The sequence below is a fragment of the Stigmatopora nigra genome, chromosome 15, assembly GCF_051989575.1.
Source record: "Stigmatopora nigra isolate UIUO_SnigA chromosome 15, RoL_Snig_1.1, whole genome shotgun sequence".
Classification (NCBI taxonomy): Eukaryota; Metazoa; Chordata; class Actinopteri; order Syngnathiformes; family Syngnathidae; genus Stigmatopora; species Stigmatopora nigra.
In genome coordinates, this window is record NC_135522.1 from 9,465,979 (window position 1) to 9,490,005 (window position 24,027).

A 24,027-nucleotide genomic window follows, 5' to 3' on the forward strand; every position below is an offset into this window, starting at 1 on the left:
ATTCATGCAATGTGATCCAAAACATCACTTGTTACATGATGTAATGTCAAAAAAACATCTCAATGATTACACCAAACATAGCATATCTTCTATTCTTTATTTGACAAACTGGTTTCTCTACCCTACAGAATGAAATCCCATTAATCATGATAGCCACAAATGCTGCAGAACCAGTAACCCCCCCCCCCCCCCCCCCCCCACACACACACACACACACACACCTGTATTTTTAATGCCAGGAACTAAAAAAAAAAAACACAACCTAAGCAACACAAAATCCACATTCATTACCAATTCTACCTTAATCGAATCACACCTCGAAATAATATTGTGGAGGCTTTTGGTCAATACATTGTGAATGATTAGAGTGAGTGACAAGAATATCTGATTGGGCATGTGGCTGCATAAACCCACAAGGGACACAGCATAGAGACAGCATTGATTAATTCAGTTGGGGGTTCACTGCTCTCTGGAAAGAAGGTATAAATAAATAAATACATGAAGATGTGTCCCCTGCATAAGCTCCCATCCCTTCACTTCATAATAAAGCCAAAAAAAGAGACACATTCACACTTATTTTCCTCAACCACTGGTGAGGCAATAAATAGCATATCTTTGAGGTGACCCCACCCATTCCGCTCCCTTATAGACTTACAGAAAAAGTGCTTGCATGCCCATGGGGCTAAATCCTTCAGCATCACATGCTTCAGTCCATACTGTTATGTTAGAGGCAAGTACCACTGCATTGCAGCACGACTAATCTGAAGAAGGCTTAATTGTAGGTTTCCGATGGGTTGAGAGATACACAAAGAATAAAAAGTCATACCAGTATGATAAAAGCGACACTCGGTCATGAGTGACACTAACCCCCCCTCATATGAAGCAATTCAACAAACAGAACTGGTCTCATGGGATACCTGTCAATCACAGGATGGTGCCTTGCAGGGTTTTACTGGAAGTGGGTGTGGTGGTAGTACTAATGTGTGTATGTGTGTATTTGGGGCACTGAGATCTCATATATACACATTGACTCGGTCATGTTAGAAAACTATATAGAGATATTCAATCGGCTTTATGATTTTTGTAGTTTATGGGGTTTTAGTCTGGATGCAGTGAAGTGTTATTATTTTTGAGTCGTGTATTCCTGTTCTGGATGTGTTACTCTGAGAAAAGATAGGTCTCCTCAATAACAGAAAATTGTCAAAGTACAAGGACACACAAATGCAATAATATGATAGGATTTGCAATACAAGGCTGACCATAACAACTATGTCAATTAATAATTATGGAGACACAGATCAGGAAATCAAGTGATCATATTCTACTATAAAACTACTAATTGAAGAGAAAAAATAATAATAATAAATAAATATGTTTTTGAATTTTTATAGGCGATCTGTCAAAAATGTTTATCTTTCTCACACATGATGAGAAAATGTCAGTTAATTCAATAAATTTTAATAAAGCAACAATATATTTTTGGAGTATTATTGTAAACAAAACAGTGTCTTTATCAACATTATAAAAAACTTTTCCAGTGGAAAGTTTTGAATCTAGTGGAAAATGTTGGTAGTCACCAGCTGTTTTTTTAAACTAAACAGTGACATTTAGTATTTAAAACTACATATTGATTGTGCACGATAACATTTTGGGACAATGAGTATTGCCATATCATATCAATATATTGTTATATCCCCATACTGTTGTACATTTATGTATTCAAAAGTATCTGCAAGCTTTCTAACATGGTACTATTTACACATTAGTTTTCTTTCAGTGTTTTGGAGTTTCCCATTTAGTTTGCTGTTATATTTGTGCTTCCTCTATTTTCACAATCCTTTTTCTTTCTCTAATTATGTTCAACATGCTGACTCGATTACTGTCTTATTGTTGTTGCTAGGCAACAGATAGATATTACAGTTTCCAGCTCACTGCTTTTAACCATGAAAAGCCGCAATAATCAAGACACTCAACTGCGAATGATCAGGACTAAATAACTAAGAGCCATAAGCAATCTATTAAATTGAACCAAACATTCTCTAGTGTTGTTGACATCCATTCAGTAGTGAGGTTGCTGCAGTAAATGATTGTTTTTATTTTTTTTTGTCACTCCATCTGCAAAACAATGAATACTCTAATTTCAATCTACATTAAAGACATTTGTTCCCAGTTGAGCGACATTAGTGCTTGTAACATAACCCCTACTAACTTTTGGTAAGGTAAGCACAATGGAATGTGGGCCAAACTAACCTGAAGGTTTTTAGAATGTAGCTGAATTATCTAAAAAAAAACTCATTCAAGCACATGGAGTACTGCCAAATGGCTTATCAGATTCAAACCCTAAACCCCAGGATTTTAAGACACAATTGCATCACATTTTTACCCTAATCCTAATTCCATTTTTTAATGATAACAAGAAATGAGATATTTGAAGATTAGGGAATCTTGCAAGATAACATTATCCCAAGCGGGCTAAAAGATTGAGATGGATAAAATGTGTACATACCATAACACATCATCATGTGTGTACCTTGAGACCTTAAGACCAAAAAAAAAACATTTCATTTTGGATACTGTGTTCTTTTGTTTTTAACTCATTGGCTGCCAGTGATGGCATTAGACGTCCAGTCTATTTAAACACCCATTAAAAAGGGATTGGACGTCTATGGCACTGAAACGAGAGCATAAATAGTGATTTCTCCCAATGAGTAAAAAAAAAGATGATCCTGGAGATATTTTACATCTTTATTCTATTGACTTCTGCATGGAAAATATGAAACAATATTTGGTCATACACTTTTTACCCCTGCTGGCCAAGTGAAATTCTGAAGTTATAGTAGCTCTGTTAATGCAATATATGTCCCTCATTTTGCTGAGGATATAAATAAAAGGGTGTATGGAAAGAGGGAAAGTACACAGCTTTGGTCTGTTATTCAAAATTCTGACATTTTTCCTCAGTTTAACCATCGTGAGGGGAAAACTCTCATCTGCTCCTGTCAATCAATTGCATTTTTTTTCCAAGGGGGAGTATGTTCACATTCAGTGTACTTCTGAACACTATTGAAGATAGAGGATGAGGAACAGTAGTAGAATGATGTATTATTTTCAGAAGGCACTCTATCAGCTATTTGCTTGCTCAGAGTTTACATTTAAAACACGTTTGTGCGGAGTATTAGTTACATCTGCTGGGAAAAATGAGTACTGCATGCATCGCAGGTCAATGGCCAAGTAGGCCTTGCAAGCTGATAAACAGCCCCAAAAATCTTTGAAATATGTATAAGTATGAACTATCACATCAGAAATACACTACAGTTGATCAAACACCCAGCAAGCAAATTGCACTCCCCGTGTTTTTGCTGGCAAGGCAGTAAAAGGATATCAGAGGGAAGCAATCTCAGCAGAAATACAAGGCGGCAGGGCTGCAGTGGAATAAAATACATTTCCAATGCTTAAGTCATTTCACAGAGCATGTAAGTAAAGGTAACTCAATGCTTGCATACATCTTTCCATAATAGATGCACGGAAGGCATAAAAGCTTGACACGCAAATCTTTAAAGTATGCACACTCATGTTCATTTGCTTCTTCAAATAGGAAATCGAGTAGTCATTTATCATGATGTTCCACTTTGCAGCAGTTGGACCATAGTTTATAAAAGCTGCATGGAGGAGTCTGATTAATGAGCTGTGTTGTTGAAGGGGCTATGCAAATACCCTGTCTGTCGTTGTTTGTTATACATAAACGAGATGCGAAAAGTGGAATACAACTCATCTTTCAGGAGTTCAATTTGGTATCTAGAATGTACTGCAAGGTGTCAATATAACCCTGGTCTAGTTACTTTCTTTTCAGAGCTATGGTTAAAAAAAATATATATATAGAACTTAAGTAAATTGAATGATAGGAAATGCTAGTTTAAGCATTGCTTGGTGAGTTCAAATTGATATTACTACATGTATGAACTTTTTTTTGCACCTAAATTCAGTTGGGATATATAGTTCATCAAAGTATTGATGTATTCTACAACTCAAGTTAAATACATCCTGCAAAGTACTCATACAAGTTGGGTGCTGGAAAGAAAAATAGTTAGATTATCAGTAAATGATAGTTTAGGCTTAGGACAAAGATTTAGATATGCAGCATACGAATCAGTACACCACAAAAATAAAACTCAAAGAGTACCTAAAAAAAAAAAAAGTTAAGTGTCAACGCACATTAAAAATAATAATAAATTGAACAGAACACATTTTCTGGTCTGAACACATGTGCACTTTATTGGGATAGTCAGTGTACTTGTCTGGCACCCCACCACCTCTGGACCCCTTGCCCCACCACCCCAGGATGTAATTGCCAACAGGGGGGAGAAGAACAGGTCACAACTGGGTTTTGCATGAAACAAAAAAAAAATAAAAAGGACCAAGATATTTTTAAGGCTGAAAGTACAAAAAACCCAGACATAATTTACATACAAGCGATACTACCACCATGTTAAGTATGCACCAACCACTGGGCAGCCTTCACAGAGGCAAATACGTGTCTGAACAATGCAGTTACCGTTTGGAATTCGTGTGTAATATGCAGTTAGACATTTGGAATGACTCAAAGAAAAAAAGCATGTACATTTAAGTCCCCAGATATAACTGCAGAAACCCTGGGGGTGCTTTATTAAACCTTGCCAAACATTACTGTCACAATCGTTCCAGTTGACTTTTTTTTTTTAATCCTGAGTCAAGCACCAAAAACTAACAAGCCATGCCAATTAATTGGTCAACAGGCTCTGCGCTTGAATATGTATGAGAATGTTGTGGTAGTTTTGCACAGAGCTGAAAATGTTGGGCATTTGTCGGGGACGGGGAGGAGGAACAGTCTGTTTAGAAGCATTTGCGGTGGACGATGGAGGGGCCAGACTCATCGTACTCTTGCTTGCTGATCCACATCTGCTGGAAGGTGGACAGAGAGGCCAGGATGGAGCCTCCGATCCAGACAGAGTATTTACGCTCAGGTGGGGCAATGATCTGAAAAAGTGAGGATAGGATGGCCATTAACAATTTGCCTTCATTACCATTTGCTTTGACCTTAAGGGGTCATTTTCTCACCTTGATCTTCATGGTGGATGGGGCCAGGGATGTAATCTCCTTCTGCATCCTGTCAGCAATGCCAGGGTACATGGTGGTACCACCAGACAGCACAGTGTTGGCATACAGGTCTTTACGGATGTCAACGTCGCACTTCATGATGCTGTTGTAGGTGGTCTCGTGGATGCCACAGGACTCCATACCTAAGAGCACAAGCATTTGTTAAAGGGTGCAACAACTAGGCAGTGCAGTTTCAAAAACATTTTTTAGAGACTTTGATCATACCAAGGAAGGAAGGCTGGAAGAGAGCCTCGGGGCAACGGAACCTCTCATTGCCAATGGTGATGACCTGCCCGTCGGGCAACTCGTAGCTCTTCTCCAGAGAAGAGGAAGAGGCGGCAGTGCTCATCTCCTGCTCGAAGTCCAGGGCGACGTAGCACAGCTTCTCCTTGATGTCACGCACGATTTCCCTCTCAGCTGTGGTGGTGAATGAGTAGCCACGCTCCGTCAGGATCTTCATGAGGTAGTCTGTGAGGTCACGGCCAGCCAAATCCAGACGCAGGATGGCGTGGGGCAGGGCATAACCCTCGTAGATGGGCACTGTGTGGGTCACACCATCACCGGAATCCATGACGATACCGGTGGTACGACCAGAGGCGTACAGGGACAGCACAGCCTGGATGGCAACGTACATGGCGGGTGTGTTGAAGGTCTCAAACATGATCTGTAGGGCAGAAGAAAACATTTTAATAACTCTGAACAAGATGTTTTTATAACCTTCAGTGACCACTGCATTTCGACATGCATTGATGGTAAGAATCAGCTTGAAGTTAGTAGAAAAAAAAGTGCAGAAAGTCAACATTCCTTCACACTGGTGCATGTCAAATCTATTTTAAAGCAAAGGGAAGAAAAGACAGTCAAGAGACCTGTTGATGACAGATCATCTCATTGAGAGATCCTGGAATGAGGGAGGAAGGCAAATGAGACCAAAATAGAGAGAGAAGAAATGAAGTCTATGCCTATATTACTCCAATGGACATACCTGGGTCATCTTCTCCCTGTTGGCTTTAGGGTTCAGGGGGGCCTCTGTGAGCAGGACAGGGTGCTCCTCAGGTGCAACTCTCAGCTCGTTGTAGAAGGTGTGATGCCAGATCTTCTCCATGTCATCCCAGTTGGTCACAATACCGTGCTCAATGGGGTACTTCAGAGTGAGGATACCCCTCTTGCTCTGGGCTTCATCACCAACATAGCTGTCCTTCTGTCCCATGCCGACCATCACGCCCTGCAAGAACCCAAAATAATTACTACCAGTGCAAAATAAAAAGTATTTCAAAAAAAATCTATTATTTAGGTTAAAAGCAATTTCTTACCTGATGTCTGGGGCGACCCACGATGGAGGGGAAGACGGCACGGGGAGCATCATCTCCGGCGAATCCGGCTTTGCACATTCCGGATCCGTTGTCAACAACAAGTGCGGCAATTTCCTCTTCAGCCATGGCTAAACTAAAAAAAAAAGAAAAGGAAAAGATAAACTTAGAGCTTCCTGATTTGTCACAACTCACTTCCTGGTTGCGTAAAACAGATGACGCGATGCTCCGCTAGGGGGAGTGCGCGAGTCACATTCCTTATGGCCAGACAAAAGGAAGTGGCGCTGTGTGCTCTTGTTACCATATAAGGGCATAGTTCGGGTTTTGAGCAGCTTTACCGCTACCGGCGCCATGGCGCACAGCCAGGGCGGCAGAATACTGAGAGCAGTCAACTCGTACTGCGGCGACCACTCCCTCTCGTCCATTGTTCCGACCTCACGCTCTTTGCCTTATCTTTTTGGGAGGGAGTGAGTCGCTTGCAGGCAATCTTTACTTGTTGGTATTCGGAAGTACATATTTTAACCGCTGACGCCATCTTAAGTAGCCTACGGCACCGGCAGCCCTGAGTCATGCTCATTAAGTGATTACTTAAGTCTCATTTTAGCTTCTAAAAGCTTTTATATTTTTTTGTTAATTTAATTCCATGTCACTTTTTTTCCTGTAGAAAACGATTCTTAATAGTTAAGACAGAGGAATCAGAAAGCGGAACTGGCTGAATCTTAGCAAGTTGAATGAAGGGCGGTGGCAGACAGCACGATGGCGGAGCTAAGCTAACATGCTAAAGTAGGTCACACCCCACTGCAGCGCGCACAAAGGGATCCAGACATTCAAGCTCAATTAACAAGCACCTTGCTCGACAAGAATCATTAAGCCGTAGTTACCCCAGACTGGTTGCCTGCAACTGTACGACGGTAAATACACTAAGCCACAGTTAAGCGCAACTCACAAGGTTGCACTCAGCATAAGCCGGTTACATGGCTGATTGAGAAGAGCGACGCCAAGGCCTACTAAAGCAGGTTGATAAGCTCACAGTAGACAAAATATTAAATCGCAAGTAAAAATACTATTATTTTTCATAGGTTCATATCAGGGATGTGACAGCTTACTCAGACAATAGATCCTAGTAGTAGCATTTAGTTGTCAAACATACTACATGTGATCAGTTTAAAATATTTAGCATATGGGCAATGAAGCTGTATAAATATTTAAAATGAACACAAGTTGACTTTGCTTACCTTAGGGTGTTTTTTTTGTTTTTTCTTTCAGGGAAGTGGTTTCAGGCAAATGATATCCCCGCACGAGCTGCGCGTGATGATGCTCAGAGTGAATCAGTAAGAGGAGGGCGCGGGGTTTTATACCGCCTTCGTGCCCCGGCTCATGCCATATAAGGTAAACTTTGGGAATCGCGCTTTCTGATTGGTCCAGCGTCATGGACTGGGCACGGCGCGTGCACGCAGCGCTGCACTGAACGCTCGCGATTTGAGGGCGAGAACAGGGAGGCCATCATCGTTCAAGGATTGAAGAAAATAAAGTGGGAAATGGATTGGTTTCGAGAACATAGCAAACGTAATCCCTTGCTTGACTAAGAGCAGTTTACACTTTAAAGCAAGTCACGCATAACGTGTCACAAGAATGAAAAAGGTATTTCATATGTAGATGGAAAAGACTCAACATAGTGATCAATTACATAAATGCTGTCTGAATCACCAGATTTACATGACGTGATGCTGATGTTACTGTGCACTTTTGCGAAAGCTGCTGTGAGACCAGTCTGAGACACAGCATCACCAATTTACTAGCATGATACACATACTAATTTTTTCCAACTCAACCCTGATACTCCAAAAAAAATAGTTTTTCCATTGCAAATGGATTAGACATCTAGCAGCCAATGAATTAACAAGAGCATTTCTTACTTGTTTTTCAAAACCATTATGCTCAAAGTCATATTCATTTTTACTGTAAGGGGCGAATGAACAAATAAGGAAATTGCAAAAGCATCCTCCCAAAGACTAGAGCAAAATCAAATTCACCCCATAACAACACATTTGTGGTGATCTGCAAAAACAAACCAATAGGATAAAAAAATCAAACAGTTCCCTTTTGCAAACCAATATCTTGTACATTTCAGTATCAATACTTTTTGACAACTCAACTATGTATACATATGTAGGCCACTCCTTGCTTGCTTACTTGGGTATATTCACATTAAAGAAAAATATCATTTTAAGACTATGAGACCCTCCTGCTCTATCTGGTATGTCAGCTTCACCCCTCCACTTATGACATACCAACCAATACATTTAAAGAATGCAACCTTTTAAAGTTGAGGCGAGAAGCATCTCCACCTCTTCCTCCTCTTAACACTTCCACTTCCTCTTACTAAATTGCAAGAACTCTCACATTTGCCAATACTATTAAAGAAATTAAGCCATGCCGTCAAAATGAACTGGACATCTAGCACTGTCAATGGCATGCAATGAGTTAACAAGGAAAATGCTAAAATAGCCTCGCATTACGATCAAATGTACCCCTTGACAACACATTTCTGGTGACCTGTGTTTGTACAAAAATAAAGAAGTGAATATTGATACTTTTGCAATTAAACATTGTATCTAGATACAAAATTTCATAAAAGAAATGTCGATACGTTTTGATACTTTTGAAAACCCTGCTAGAAACTGAAAGTTTGCGGATATCCAAAGGTCTATCCGGACTACTTATTGATTTACAGGCCATAAAAGCAAGAGTTCAACCACTACTCTAATGCTCCTACCTCACATTTTACTAGGATGTTATTAAATTAACTTGTGATGAATATCAATGACACTCAGAAAAAAAAATCTCCTCCATGTTGGTCTTCTGAAAGAATAAAGAGGATTGGCTGGGAAATTTTTAACTAGTCAAGAGGGAGTGCCCGGAGGTTTTCCTCGGAAATGAGTGGTGACTGACTCATGGTCTCTGTGACAGAATTTTATAATGTTACTTAATCAACGTGTTAAATGACCTATAGGTGAGTGTAAGGGAGAAGGCCTTTTGATATGCATGCTATTTGTATGTGACTAGCTCCTCAGTCCAAGTGGTGTGCTGTCAACACCTCTTAAAGAGAATTTTATCCAACCAAGTGTTGGGCATAGTGTCCTGAGTGGATGTCTCTCACATTTCATAATAATGTGTGTATTTACAACCTGACTACCAACATAACTTTGGACACACTCTAAAACTATGTGGGTAGATACGCTATATCAGAATATCACATTTACACAATAATTACAACCACTGTTGTTAGATACTAAAAATTTCAACTCAATATCGATACTTGAAAAAATTGAATATTCAATAATATTTTTCATGAAAAAAAACACATTAAACTAGATTTTAATTACTATTTAGTGCATCTTCATGGTGATCAATAGTTCTGCCAAAAAAGAAAAACAATCTCTAAATAATTAAAGAGTGACCCGAAATGAACAAAGAGTTGCCTGTTAAGGCCCCAAAACCAATAGAAAATGGCCTAAAATAAAAAGAAAGTGATTCTGAAAATGCCTCCAAATCAAAGAAGTGAGCAGAGAATGCTCTTAAATGATAAAAGGAACAGAAAGTGACTGATACCTATGCTAAAATTAACAAGGAAGTGCCCTTACAAGAATATCTCATTGCCAGCTATTGACAACAAAAGACATTGAAATCTTTTCAAATGGGAGGACTGGGTGTGAATGATCATCATGATAGCAGTAGATACCCAAATCATTTGACAGCAGGCCCCACCCTGGCAAAGTGAAGTGACCATTTTGCCCAATCACTGTCAACCAGTAACTAAATGGGGAAAATGCAAAAATATCATTAATGACTGTTAGTGGTGCAAAATCTAATTTACCCCATAACAACAAAATTTCATGGCAACCTTTAGACTTGCAAAAAAATAAATTGAGTTTCTTTAGTTTTGCAATCAAATATATCCAAAACAACATTTAAGTATCAATACTTTGATACTTTTGACAACTCTACTTTACACAAGTCCTTGAAATGTGATCAATGACCAATGTGTCGATGACCATTCAATTTTCAACTCTGAAACCAATGAAACACCATTTACAAACCAATACGCCTAATCAACTACAACATAAAACAAAAACTCAATATATTAGTATATGCACAATACTAACGCTGACTCTGGTACGTAAATTTAGCTAATTCTATTCAATTGACAGGTAATCGCTCAGCTGTTGTGTAAATAACAAGTCAATGAGTAACTATGCACCCAACCACGTGTGTTTATATGAGTGTGCAACTCAAAGGGCAGCAGCCAATAATAAGCACAAGCCCATTCTGATGACAGTGCATGTGCTTGCATTCTGACAGCAAAATAAGCCTAGGTTTGTGCTGACCCACTCAGCCAAACAATATATATAATAATATATACATAAAGACAACAACCACACCAAGGCAGACAGACACAAACAAATTTATCAAGCTAAATACAATGCAGTTCCCACACAAAAAAAGTTTGCTAGTAAGTTGAAAAAATGTGTTGCAACATCTTTGTATGACGTCATCGGTGTAAGTCCAATGAGCAAAACCGACCAGCTTGTCAGCCGAGTTGGTCCACACAATTATTGCCACTCCCTGCTATAGGTTTCTGTCTTAAGAAACTAAAGCGCCTGAAGGCAAACTAATCAATTCTTACAACTTATATATTAAGTGAAGTTTTCTGCTCTGCAGAAGATCACTCCACAATACACTATATTTTATGACTCCATTAACAACGCATTGACTCCAATGAACACTTACAACCATGAATCCTTAGAAAACACATTAACAAGCTTTCTATGCCTATGCCAAAACATTTTTAATTTAGTTTAATAAATTAACATTAGTTGACAATGATAGATGCACATTCATGTCTTAAAAACTACATTAAACCTATTTAAACAACTATCACTTGTAGACATTGAATCCATTTGAAGTGGGAGGTGGTAGTGAATGATCAAACGCTGGCCCATTAGCAATACTTTATAGATTCATTAAAGACTGTTACTCAAAAATGTCACAAGGTACAATGCAAATTGCCACCCTATATTTGTAATAATGACAAAAAAAAGCACAACACTAATCAGATTTGAGGCTAGTGATTCATCAAAAGACTGACTCGCAAGTTCTATATCAGATTTTTTTCTTCAATCTTGCAAAATAAGTCGACTCAAAGCCAGATGCAAAGCAACCAAGTCACCTATTGTTTGCCATCTGTGCCTAGTAGTTGCAAGGAAACGTCATTCACTATGCAGCATCTGTAGACCCCTTCCTGTCACCTCCCCCTTCATTTGTGCCCAGCCTTTCATGAAACAGCCAATAGCTTGGTTATCTGCAGCGTCATTGATCCGTGGGTCACCACGGCAATAGTCTTACTCCAAGGCACAGGACAGTTACCAGCTGTGTGTGTGTGTGTGTTTACGTGTGTGTGTGTGTGTGTGTGTGTGCGTCTGCCAGCTGGCTTGGAGTTCCCTTCCTACTATTGGATTATCTTCCCATTTACGGCCCAATTTGATCCACAACCCCAAACTATACCCCCGCTGCAACACCAATAGCACAAATCTCTTATGTCATACATCAAAGAAACCACTTAAGTCTGAACACTAAAGATTAAAACTGGACAAGAGCATCTTAACAGATAATTATACTAATGCTACTCGGCCCTTTTTGAAATTTTACAATAATACAATAAGACTATTATGACCTAATGATCACATGCTTTAGGAACCGGAACTACTTTTTTGGGCGCAAGCAAACATAATAAGCACACAGAGTTTTAAAAGCCTTGGATCCGAAAACCCTTGCAAGCAATCATAATACAGGACCGTATTGCCAACCTCATTATGGTCATCTGTGGACCAACAAAAGATCATCATCTTAAAAACTCAAATTATGCCAGCCAATAACTGCCAAAACTGCTAAAAAAAACCTGCTACAAACTCCATAGCATGCAATATTTAAATAAAAAGCCTTTAACAAATATTATTATTATACTAACAATATTATGTATAGTAAGACATTTCACACGCAAGTATTTTGGTTACATACTTGCATATGAGATCAACAAAAATGTTATGGAACTTTCTGATCCTTCACATCAGCAACACAAACCAACACATCACACAATCCACCAATCAAAACAGTCCCAAGAGAAGATGCTCTCATTTACATTACATTATACTTGTATAATGACCAAAAAAGCTTTTGATTCAATTCAATACATGACATTACAAGGATTCTCTTTCATTAGTGTAACTTTCATCTAATTCTAAAATCTTGTAAAAAAAAAAACATGTATATATACTATATTACATAATTTCAGAATACTAAAAAGGAGTCCAGTTTTACACACACAAAAAAACAGCAACAGCATTAAAAAAATTCAACCATCTTACCTCAATTGGGTGCTTAAAGGGATGAAAGCAGTAAAAAGTTGACGACTTGAGTGCCACTGGAATTGAGAATGAGAAAGCAAGCACTAGAAGTGAATAGCTTAAATAATTTTTGGTGTACAAAGAAACCTGTTTCATTCTTTCATGTCTGTGTGACGCATCACTCTGATGTTTTTGATCAAACTCTTTGACATTTGATGTTGTTGATGAATTCATGTATGACACTTTCAACTTTTTTACACTGTAAAGTCCCCCCACAAATCCTCTTTGAGGTTTGGGGTTTGTTTCAGTGAATAATAATAGATACGTATATATTCACAGCGTATATGTCTTTATTACAAAGATTGGGCAATGTGAATTTAAATGATATGAATAAAAAAATACTATAATTTACTATAGCTGCAACTATGGACAAGAAAGAAATTTCCTGGAATCCCAAGAACTGTGAACGTATCAGTAAAAGCAAGGCCAGTTGTTTTCCTTTGCGGTTCTGTGCAGTTTGAATGAACAGAATGTTCCGCTCTGATTGGTTGCCGTTGGCCCAGGCTGCTTTTCTTTCATTGGTTGTCGTTGCTTGCCATATAAGGAAATGACAGCGATGGCAGAAGAGGCAGGAAGTTGACTAAAGGGAAGTTGAGAACCCGCGCCCTGACACACAGTGTGTCATTCCAACATTTTCTTTTCTTTTTCAACCCATGTTGCACTCTTTTCTTGACTTGTCATCATTTGCATGATCCAAAGTCTCTTTCTCACTCATTAACCTATTGGGTACCACTGATGGTGAGGAATGAACCCAATTTGCAGTTTTTATTTTGTAACTTTGTCCAATTACAATTCACAACACACAAACTAAATGAACACACCAACACCCTTAACACCTTTAACCTGTCATTTACAATGATAGATGTCCAATCCATTTGGCCTGGGAGGGGTGGAAGCATTTACAGGCCTCCCAGTCCAAAATTATTAGATGCCCATTGGTATCGATGGTACCACAACATGAACATTCAAAGACAGAAAACCCAGTTCAGTGTTTTTACAATACTTTTGCCCCAAAAAATATTTTACAGTTAAGCCGTGTTTGAAGTCAATGTTGCAATCTATCAGTAGAACATTGTGTTGTTGTGGTCTGGAATGTGCTGTGTTATCTATTGAAAATAAGACTTTGATGACATTTTTAAGTGGTTCAAGTAAAAACTAATACTATTAGATTCTGTGAGCTTGATCAAAGGATAAAAAAAAATGCTTTTAAGATTTTAACTAGACGTCCAATCCATTTAAAGTGTAAAATCTTCAATTTGATTGGACTTCAACTAATGATAAACTTGTTGAAATCTTCTGCAAAAAGACAGAAATGAATTACATGATTGGAGGGCTGTTATTGTGAATGGTGCTGAAAGAGTTAAAGTTATCATCCAATGAAATGTAACAGGTCAAAAATCACACTAGCCTGCACAATGTGATGATGTCATTGCTCCCTTTGCTTTGTCTTTGTTTACTTGTGTTGGAATTAGTAAAGATGTGCAAAAACCTCTGCGCATACTTGTCTATATGTATTTGTTGACTTGGATGCGTTTGAGTGAAGGCCACACCCTTTTTGTTAAATCTGACGTCCATAAAAGGAGATCTTTAAGTTTGTCACATGACAGTAATTTGAGGAATGCAAGGCCGGTCACATGGGATGCAATCTCAAATCCCCTCAAGACTATGAAACGATGTGCGCGTCATTGTGTTAGGCGCCGTGACTGTGCTTGTACTGAGTTTGTGGTCATGCTGTATGTGCATTTGAGTTGTTCCAGAAGAAGAAAGTTCTTACTTTAAAAATGGATGTAAATGCACCAATTGCTGGAGTTAGACGATATCGCTTGATATTTTGAGTGATCTACTGTAACTTTCTTAATCTTTACTTGATTAAAAAAATGCAATTATTCTAAAGATTTCAGAAAATATGTGATTACATTTAGTACACATACTTAAAAAAATAAGTCGAGACCTTCGTGTATTAAATAGACAGGATGCAAAAAATAAACTATAATTAGCAGGAATTTTCACTTCAAGAAAATGAAGAAAAAAAACCCAATGGTGAAATGGTACTTCCACCTGACTTCAATGTGGGCAGTCTGGGTTTGATTCTCACTTGATAGCAGTGTGATTGTGAGCATGTTGTCTGTCTCTGTGTGCCCTACGGCGGGCTGGCGACCAGTCTAGGATGTAGTTTGCCTTCTGTTCTTCCCAAAGTCAGCTGGGATAGGCTCTAGCAATCCTTACGAGGATGCACAGTACCAAAGATGAATGAAAAAAAATAAACGTGCCAAAAAATATGGGCCTTTATGATGGTTTACAACAAAAGATTTAGCCAGATGGGTGTGCGGGTGCATATTGGTGCCTTATGATATAATACAATGTAGTATATTGTTAAGTTAGACACTCAAAGAGTAGATGGCAAGGAAAGGTCCATTGTTTTTTTAAAATAACAATTAAAGTAGAACATTGTACCTCTGAACTTTCCTTTATGAGTAATCATGACTATTTGACATACATTCAGGTGAATTGGCCACACCTTCCCTTTACTGTGGGGCGCTTCTTTCACGATGAGGCACCATATAAGGTGAAAAGTCTGCAGGTACATACTTTATGGCATTGAAATAGGTGTATCTTGGGGGACTCAGTTTTTGTATTCACTTTCATCTACTGCTGTGTTAGCATACATTCTATTTAAGAGGAAGGAAGTTTTAGGCAACTTTTTGGCAAGAATTCTGACTCAGATACTGCACCAATCAGATTGAGCCTTTTTTAATTTTTTTCTATAATTTGTTCTTCACACCATACATCTAGAGATGGGAACCCTATTCTCCCGATATAAAATGATTTGCAACACAAGAATCACAATTACAAATAGCACTCAATTATTATGTATCAGAAAATTAATCTATGATATTATACAATACAGTTAAAGAGAAAAGACAAGTTAATTCTAAACAGAAAAGCAAAGTTTATTTTTTGCATTGCTGCAGAAAATCTGTCAAAAATCTTCCTCATAGACTCTGACAATGTTTCAGTGTGACCTTTCTGTAAACAAATTCAGTGACACTGTGTCATTACAACATTCTTGAAAAGAAATGGGTGTCTAGACATCTCATTTATTTTGAGTAAATTCAACTGAATGTTACCCAAAATGTACTGTGCTGAGTATGCCCCAAAACCAACAAAAGTGAACCAAAATCTACACTAAGGGACGTGAGTATGTCCCGAAACCAGCAACAAGTAATCTAAAATCAACCTGTAAATGTCCTAAAACCAACAGATGACCCAAAATTAACTCATAGTCTTTCATTCCAAGTTATTTAAAGTTGGAGGACTGGGTTTGAATTCAATCTTTTTCTTGGCAGGAACATATTATTAACCTATTTCCGTACAAAGTATTTTGATATATAATATATACTGAGACACCTCTAGTTATGACATGGTTGAATTTGTGTCAATACTGGCTCTCAAAGCGTGTTAAGTTAAACAAAGCACCACTCCCTCCTTCCTTCTTTCGGTCTCATGGCAATTGCTTCTCTCTAGTTCCCGAAGAGGTGTTTTGCACAAGCTGTGGTATTCACTTCCTCTTGCAGGAGAGCAGGGGGGGTTAAAGTGGAATCTCTTGTTTTGCAAAAGAGGCACAACTTGTTCTTTATTTTCATATACGGTAAGCGAGCGCATGCTTGGCAGTGACTTAGTATAATGTAGCTAATTTTCTGGGATTCCCCCAGTTTTTTGCTTGAGCAGACATAGTTTGAGGCACACTCCTTCCTCTGGTCATGCTGTTACATAATCACACATGACCACGTATGCAGTGGAACATCATTATGTCTGAAAGTGCAAGGCACAAGCAGAAGGAAAGGGGCATTTTCAAATTTCTGGTATGTTCAGTATGTCTTTTGAACGTGTCTTATCAGGAGTGGTAAACACAGATTGTGGTGTTAGCAACCCTTTGCAGTGATTGGTTGTAAACTGCAGGTAATAATTACCTGAAGTGGATTGCCTTTTAAGGAAAGGTTGAGATATTAAATCCCTCCTTCTACAAAGCACTTCCTCGTACCTACCCACTTTTTGCCTTACTATATATATCTTTCTCTTTCTAAACCAATCCCTTCCTGAGTTTACGTTCCTCAGCACTATTGTCAGTTTTTTTACATAACTTCCCTACTGCTCTACACACTCTCCTCTCATTAAAAAAATATTGTAAAAAAAGGTGAGCCTTCATTGTCAGAATGCTTTGAGTAGCTCATACCGATTCTCACCAGTTAAACAGTGAAAAGTTTCAAAATTTAATGTGAGAGGTTTTATTTCGATTTTTTTCAATGTTTAAAAAGAGCCATTAATTTCCAATGGGAAAAACACTTAAAATTTCAAAATGTACATTGTCCTACTGTTTTTTTTTTGTGCAGATTCCCATAATTTACATGGAAAAAAATCCAGGAAATCAAGGCGTACTAAAGTCTTTGCCAAGAATGTATATTTGCAACCAAATTGATCATAATCAGTCACATTTATTTCAAATGGCTACAAACATTTCCCATAATAAAGAAAATACCCAATATTAACAGTGGGTGACCTGCAGAAGTGTTGAAATCAATCATTCATTCATTTTCTCAACCACTTATCTTTTCAAGAGTCAGTCTACTGGAGCCTATCCCAGCTAACTACAGGCTCCAGGTGGGAGACAGCTTGAATCAGTGCCCAGCCAATCACTGGGCACCAGGACACGGACAAAAATTCATGCTCACATTCATACCAAGGGGCAATTTAGAGTGTTCAACCAGCCTACCATGCATGTTTTGGGAATGTGGGCATAAACTGGAATACCCAGAGAAAACCCACACAATCCCATGGAGAACATGCAAACACACAGTGATGACCGACCTGGGGTCGAACCCTCGACCCCAGAGTCATGAGGCCGACTCGCTAACCACTCCCCCACCGGTCTCCTGGCCTCGAAATCCACAATACATTTTTTTCCATTTGACAATGGCTGACATGTAATTCATTAAAACTAGCGAGACTGGATGTCTCGGTGCCATTGATGGGTCCGCATGTCCAAATTGTTTTCTAGTTATATCAATAAAAACTAATGAGTTAACTATAAAGTGACCTAAAAAAATGTGACCCATGGCATAGAATTTTTTCTCCAGTAAATGCATTTTCTAGTTTAATAAGAATTAGGAGACCCACTAAGAAACAAAATGTTTCCATGTGTGCTAGAAGAAAAAAAAAGCATGTGTCGCCTTACAATACGTCTCATTTTTGTTTTGTTTTTCCTCTCGTTTCTCTGGTTACAAAAGTAAAACTAGGTCACTGGATGTTTTCATGTCAAAGTTTAGCAGGATTTTCACTCATGTATAGTTTAATAATATCAGAAGGCTTCCACTTTTATAATCTGGTTGACCAATTTTCATTCCTAGATCATATACTTAATAGTTCTTGCACATCTGCAAGGTCCTAATGAATTATTCAAAGTCACATTTCATCATCCCACTGTAAGAAAAGCCTGTATAACCAATTAAGTGAAAGATTATACAATTAAAATTGATAGGGGCGTTGCAAGGGAGGAAACTGAGAGAGAAAGAGAGAGAGAGAGAGAGAGAGAGAGAGAGAGAGAGAGGTTGGATGAGTGTGTGGGTTATGTTATACCAATGTGTGTGTGTGTGTGTGTGTGTGTGTGTGTGTGTGTTTGTGTGTGGGAGGGGGGATTTGTGTGGGAAATGGCAAACAACACCTGCTTGTATTTGTCTATTCACAGATGTGGTGTGAAATCTAATTCTATACAGAAGCTGTGTTAAGCAGTGCATGGTTGTGGCCAGTGGGTGGCACACAGGAGCGCCATTAAACTCAATTTTAGAGACTGGGACTATATAATCATTGTAAAATTTAAATAAGGTGAGGACTGAAACTAGTGGGGATTTATCAAATGAATTATACCTTTCAAAATCATGATGATGTTGCAAAATATATACACAACATTTATTCTAGTCTCAAATGGAGGCTAATACATGGTGATATGGAATATAACATACATAATTTGGAGTTTTTTTTCTCCAATAGAATAATGAAAATTAGAAAAACAAATAATATGTAAAAAATATGTAATGTTGAGTAGACGTCCAATCGTGCAGCTCTCTTCATCTCTTTTGTGATTCTAAATTGGTTTATCACTGGTAGACATCCAATCCAAAATATGATACTATATTTGAGTCCAACAGTATTCATACTCAGTTTTTATTGTTTTTTTACACAACCACAGGTCACTAAAAATGTGTGGTCAATGTAGTTTTGGCCTAGTCTTCATAGTTATTGTAATAAAGGATATTTGATGGTTGACATGAACGGCAGTAGACCTCCATTTCATTTTGACTGGGATGGGAAAATAAACTAATACAGCATCCGACGCTAAAATGACGTATACAGTATCGGGGAGTACTGAAAAATAAGATGGCAACCAATGAGTTAAGCAATATCAGTCCAAGCCATGATAGAATTACTTTTACATTCAGGTGAATATGCAGAGCATTATAAACTAGTATTTTTTTTTTATTTAAAAAGGCAGTAAAGCACCCGGATATCGAAAATTGGTATCGGAAGCCAAAAAAAATTGTATCACAACAACGCTACATGGAAGGATGTGGAAATATTTGCGTCAAAAACCACACTGCATTCATGTGGACAGGATGTGTCAAGAAAAGGAAAAAGATATTTTTAGTGGCATCCTGATTAAGTTTCCCCTGTAGTCATAAGTATCCTTTTGTTTGTTGTTGTTGTACCTTAGGGTAAAAGCCATCTCTCATCCCACCTGTATCATGCTCAGTTACTCACACATAATTTATCTACATAAAAACATTTATGCCCATGTGTTTAACGTATAATCCACGAGAACACATACACATACACGTTGATGATCATAGCTCACATCCCCATTGACTGACCTACATATTGCCGACGGCTGCAGGCCAGACACACGCACACTTCCTAGTGTGTTAAACAGAGGGAATGCTCTGTCGTGGTCGCCTTGCTGTTGTCATGACAATAAGCCAAGCTGGGGGTGGAGCGGTTAGGCCGAAACACACACACACACTGCTCCATTATGACCTTTGACCTGAGTGCTCCTGGGGAGAATGGCAAATGTGAGGAGTAACCCAGTTGCTCTGGCTTCCAGCTCTTTGTTGGCAGAGAGAAGGCACTTGGTTGGGCTGCAGCTGTGTGTCCAAATACTCCTAAGTTAAACGCACATTCCTTTGTGATTGCGCTATGACAGACACACACAGGCATATGGCCACCTCAACTTTAAAAAGTCCTTTAACATCCTTGTACAAAGACGTTTTCACATCTTTATTCCATAAATATGCGGATCAGTGCCCAATATATTCATCAAAGCAACCATTTGTGATCCTTTAAAAATAAAAAATACACAAGTTTTATCTTCAGTTGACCAAAATAGAGAAAATGCATCTAGTAATGTTCTGAATAATAATTAAACACATTCCATTTGTACTTATAACACTAATGAATCACATGGGAGGAGAAATGACTTTTATCACTACCGTTTATTCCAACTTTGCTGCCAGATGTTTAGATATGAACAAGTGTGTATACATTTAAACACATATACAAGCTGTACACAGACTACTACTGCATACTACATAATGTATAAGTAATAATCAGTGTTATACACTGAAGAAATATGACCAAATATTTTCCAAAATGTGAAGGATATACTTTTTCTGTAAGAGACTATTGATGAATTGTTTTTTAATTAAGTTTTGGACAGCTGTAGGCAAGTAAATATGTGCTATTGGAGTTTGAATTTAAATTTCTAAGGCTTTTTTGGTGAGGGGGGGGGGTGTTTATTGAAATTGTAACATTGGATTGTATTCTATGTTAAAATTAACATGTTTAAATTTATTTTACAAAACTAGAGCTGAATAAAAATAATTGGCAAATAGATTCAATGCTGCAAATATTCAGTCGGCAAAAATTCAGTAGCAAAAATTGTGTTGCACAAATGTTCTATGGCAAAAATTCATTAACAAAATACTTATTTGCAAAAAAATCTAATCCAGGCAACTCAGTTACGTTGAACTTGATCCACTGGTCATGTGACAAACATAAGGTTGCTATAAAGGACATTTGCTAAAATAATTCTACAGTGGGTATGCTAACTAAAAGTACATTAAATGTTAAAAAAAAACAAGTTAAAAATTAAAAGGTCACAGTGTGTTGTAATAAAATGGATATCGATTGGTTCTCTCCGGTTACACGGATAGCTGATGGACCTTCGGCTTATCCCATCAAGGGTTGCCAGGGCAAAACCGTAGAATGATCTGTTATATTTGACACCCAGGTTTTATTATTTCTGACAAAATCCCCACATGCAGGAATCGAACCCAAGCCACCACAATGAGAGCAGGCCACATACACCACTGCACTATTGGAGTCCTCTCTGGTGACTAGGATGTTGCAATGGAATTCTTTACAAATGATTTCATTTTTTTTTGCACAATAGTATTTGGCAACTGAATTTTTAGCAAGTAAATGTTCACAACTGATTTCTTTTTGCTTCTGAATATTTTTTAATTCAATCATCTTCCGTACCACTTATCCTCACAAGGGTTTGTGGGGGGTGCTGGAGCCAGGGGACATCCCAAATTGATTGCCAGTCAATTGCAGGGCAAAATGAAACGGACAACCATTTATGCTCACAAGCATCTGAATATTTGTAACTGAAGTTTTGGAGGCTGAATTCATACATTCAGTTCTAATTTTAAATGCTGAAAAAAACTTCAACAAATTCAAACTCTAGTGGCATAGATGAACTGCACTTTCCAAATGTTTGGATTGATTTTTATCTGTAAGAATGCTTAGCTTTCCGCTACTAGATGGTCTATTTTCTCCCTTGTGTGGAAACATGACCCAAGTCCATATGACGCAAAGAAGAGACGTGTGGAGACGGCCAAGTGCTGCCATGAAAAGAGTCAATGCAATCAATAGAAACACCAGCTGTGATAATGGCATTTCTTTGGGGAAATGGCTCACTTCACCGGCTCTCCATCTTAGTCTGCATTCCTTCCTCTGTCCTTTATCAGCAGCATATTCAGTATGCACCTCATGATTTTCATCTCATTATGCTATACTCCCAAAATGCGGCATGATTATTAGGAATATGTGAGATTAAAGCGACCAATCACTTTACAACACAGACAAGAACAGTGAAGAAAACCTGCTTTGGATTTGATCTTTTAGAGCTGTCCCCTGATTTGCACACATGCTTAAAAAAACAAGATAGGGCTACTCAGGGGTGTGTGAGGAGAAAGGTTGCAAATTGGTCAGCGTTGTCTTTTACTGCAGCAGTGCAGCGCTGCGCCATCTGCGGGTATAGCAAGCGCCGCAAGTGTGTCAGTGTGTCAAAAGTGTGTGTGCGCGCTTATGTGGCTTTAACACTACATCAGGCAGCTAGCCCAGTTTGTAAGTCTGCATCTTGCAAAGTAGACATCACCCACTTCTTCTTCCTCTGTCATTTGTGGGCTGTAGCATCTCCTAATGCATTTACAATAATTAGTTACTAACGTTTTAATTTTGGGCACTGCTTGAGTTTGAGTTTGATTTATTTAATAAAGGGACAACACATATTAATGAACCTATTCATAGTCATGTTAATGAACATATACTGTATGTTCACGACTATAAGGCGCATAGCATTATAAGGCGCACCCTCAATGAATGACATTTTTTCCATATATAAAGCGCACTGTATTCAGGGATTTGCTCCAGCACCCCCAGCGACCCTAATGAGGATAAAGCGGTTCAGAAAATGAGATGATGTATAAAGTATTTTAGAAAAAAACATGTTTTAATCATTTCCATGTTTTTAGATTAAAATTAATTCAGAATGGTACTTGATAACAGTTGCGTTTTGGAAAATATTGTGGTTTCTGAACTTTCTGTACATAAAGTGATTATGGTGGTATTCAGATGTCGAGCCAATAAAGGTCTATGTGATAAATACATGGCCTGACACTGATTGACACTGATATCCTCCTCTTGAATCAATTTGGCCCTTTTCATTTCGGCAAGAGTCAGAAGTCAACTGCAGAGCAGTCTGTGACCTCTGACCCAACGTTTTGGTCAATCACTAAAAACTTGCATACTCAGATTCCAAAATACATAATAATGTAATTTATCTCTTCCCTGAGTGGAAACAGTTGTTGCTGCAAAGGACACGGACACCGTATCTTATATCAATATAAGTTTCTTTTGTTAAAAATAATAGCTCTATCAATATTTTTGTCCATATAATGCGCGATTTATAAGGGACACTTGGGATCAAGACAGAAGACATTGTTGGAATTTCCTCTTGGTTTGTGTATAATCCTCCAGATAGATAGAAAGAATTTTTTCGTGCTTTTTCTCTTAGCCCCAACTTCACTCCACCACCAACTTTGGAGTCAAATTCCAGATTGCGTAAATGGCATTTTTTCCACCATTACAAAAGAAAGGCATACTTTTGATGCAGATTTCATTTTAATGTGTTTATAGCGATTTGACATGCTTGTTTAAAGAAACTCTGATTGTTGCTTCCTACAACTTAGAGACTTCTTCTGCATAGCAATAATGAGATCAAATGAAGTGAAGACTGCCAATAAGGTTGAAGCAAATCTGTATTTTCATTTGAAGTGACATATTGCTTGAAAGACTCCATGCATGTGTGTTTGATTGAACACTCATTTGAAATGCACCAGGAAGATGCACGCTTGGATCTGTTTGGCCTCTTTGTTTACAGAGCCAGATCCCTGCTTCCCTCTGATCTGCGTGCCGAAGTCATGAATGGAGCTTTGTGTGAGGAAACATGCCTTCATGACCAAGAGGCAAAAGGTGCTGTGATATGACACATTATAAAAAAAATGATATAACTTGGCTTAAGTTTAAATGCCCCTCTGCCAGGAGTTTGCATATAGCTTCCATGTTTGTTTGAGTTTCCACACTGAAATCATACATTTTGGCCTCATTACATTTGCCTTGTCGCTGAGGGTTTCGCTTGACTTTGTTGCAGGCAGCGGGGGATCAATTTTGACTCAGTGGAGACTGCTTTTACCCTGAAGTCAGTTAGGATATCCCACAGCAAGACAATGAAG

At 38.3% G+C, this 24,027-nt stretch overlaps 1 protein-coding gene and 1 long non-coding RNA gene across 2 annotated transcripts; one reads left to right on the top strand and one right to left on the bottom strand.

Moving 5' to 3' along the window:
• Positions 1-4,612: 4,612 nt before the first annotated feature.
• On the bottom strand, positions 4,613-7,832 carry actb2 (actin, beta 2). The gene is made up of 6 exons (XM_077734851.1): positions 7,673-7,832; positions 6,441-6,573; positions 6,113-6,352; positions 5,356-5,794; positions 5,092-5,273; positions 4,613-5,010 (listed from the first exon to the last, which is right to left on the bottom strand). Exons 2-6 carry the CDS (start codon positions 6,564-6,566, stop codon positions 4,867-4,869), a joined length of 1,131 nt encoding a protein of 376 aa, XP_077590977.1. The 5' UTR covers positions 6,567-6,573; positions 7,673-7,832; the 3' UTR covers positions 4,613-4,866.
• On the top strand, positions 7,673-24,011 carry LOC144208826 (uncharacterized). The gene is made up of 3 exons (XR_013328928.1): positions 7,673-7,826; positions 23,676-23,767; positions 23,946-24,011. It is a non-coding gene; the product is annotated as an uncharacterized LOC144208826 (long non-coding RNA).
• The last annotated feature ends 16 nt before the right edge of the window (positions 24,012-24,027 follow it).

Excerpts from the sequence above, each read along its gene's own strand:
- actb2 (XM_077734851.1), bottom strand. The coding sequence starts at position 6,566 with ATGGCTGAAGAGGAAATTGCCGCACTTGTTGTTGACAACGGATCCGGA. Across the intron at positions 6,353-6,440 it reads TGGGTCGCCCCAGACATCAG|GGCGTGATGGTCGGCATGGG; the intron begins GTAAGAAATTGC and ends GGGTTCTTGCAG. Across the intron at positions 5,274-5,355 it reads CTTCCAGCCTTCCTTCCTTG|GTATGGAGTCCTGTGGCATC; the intron begins GTATGATCAAAG and ends TTGTGCTCTTAG.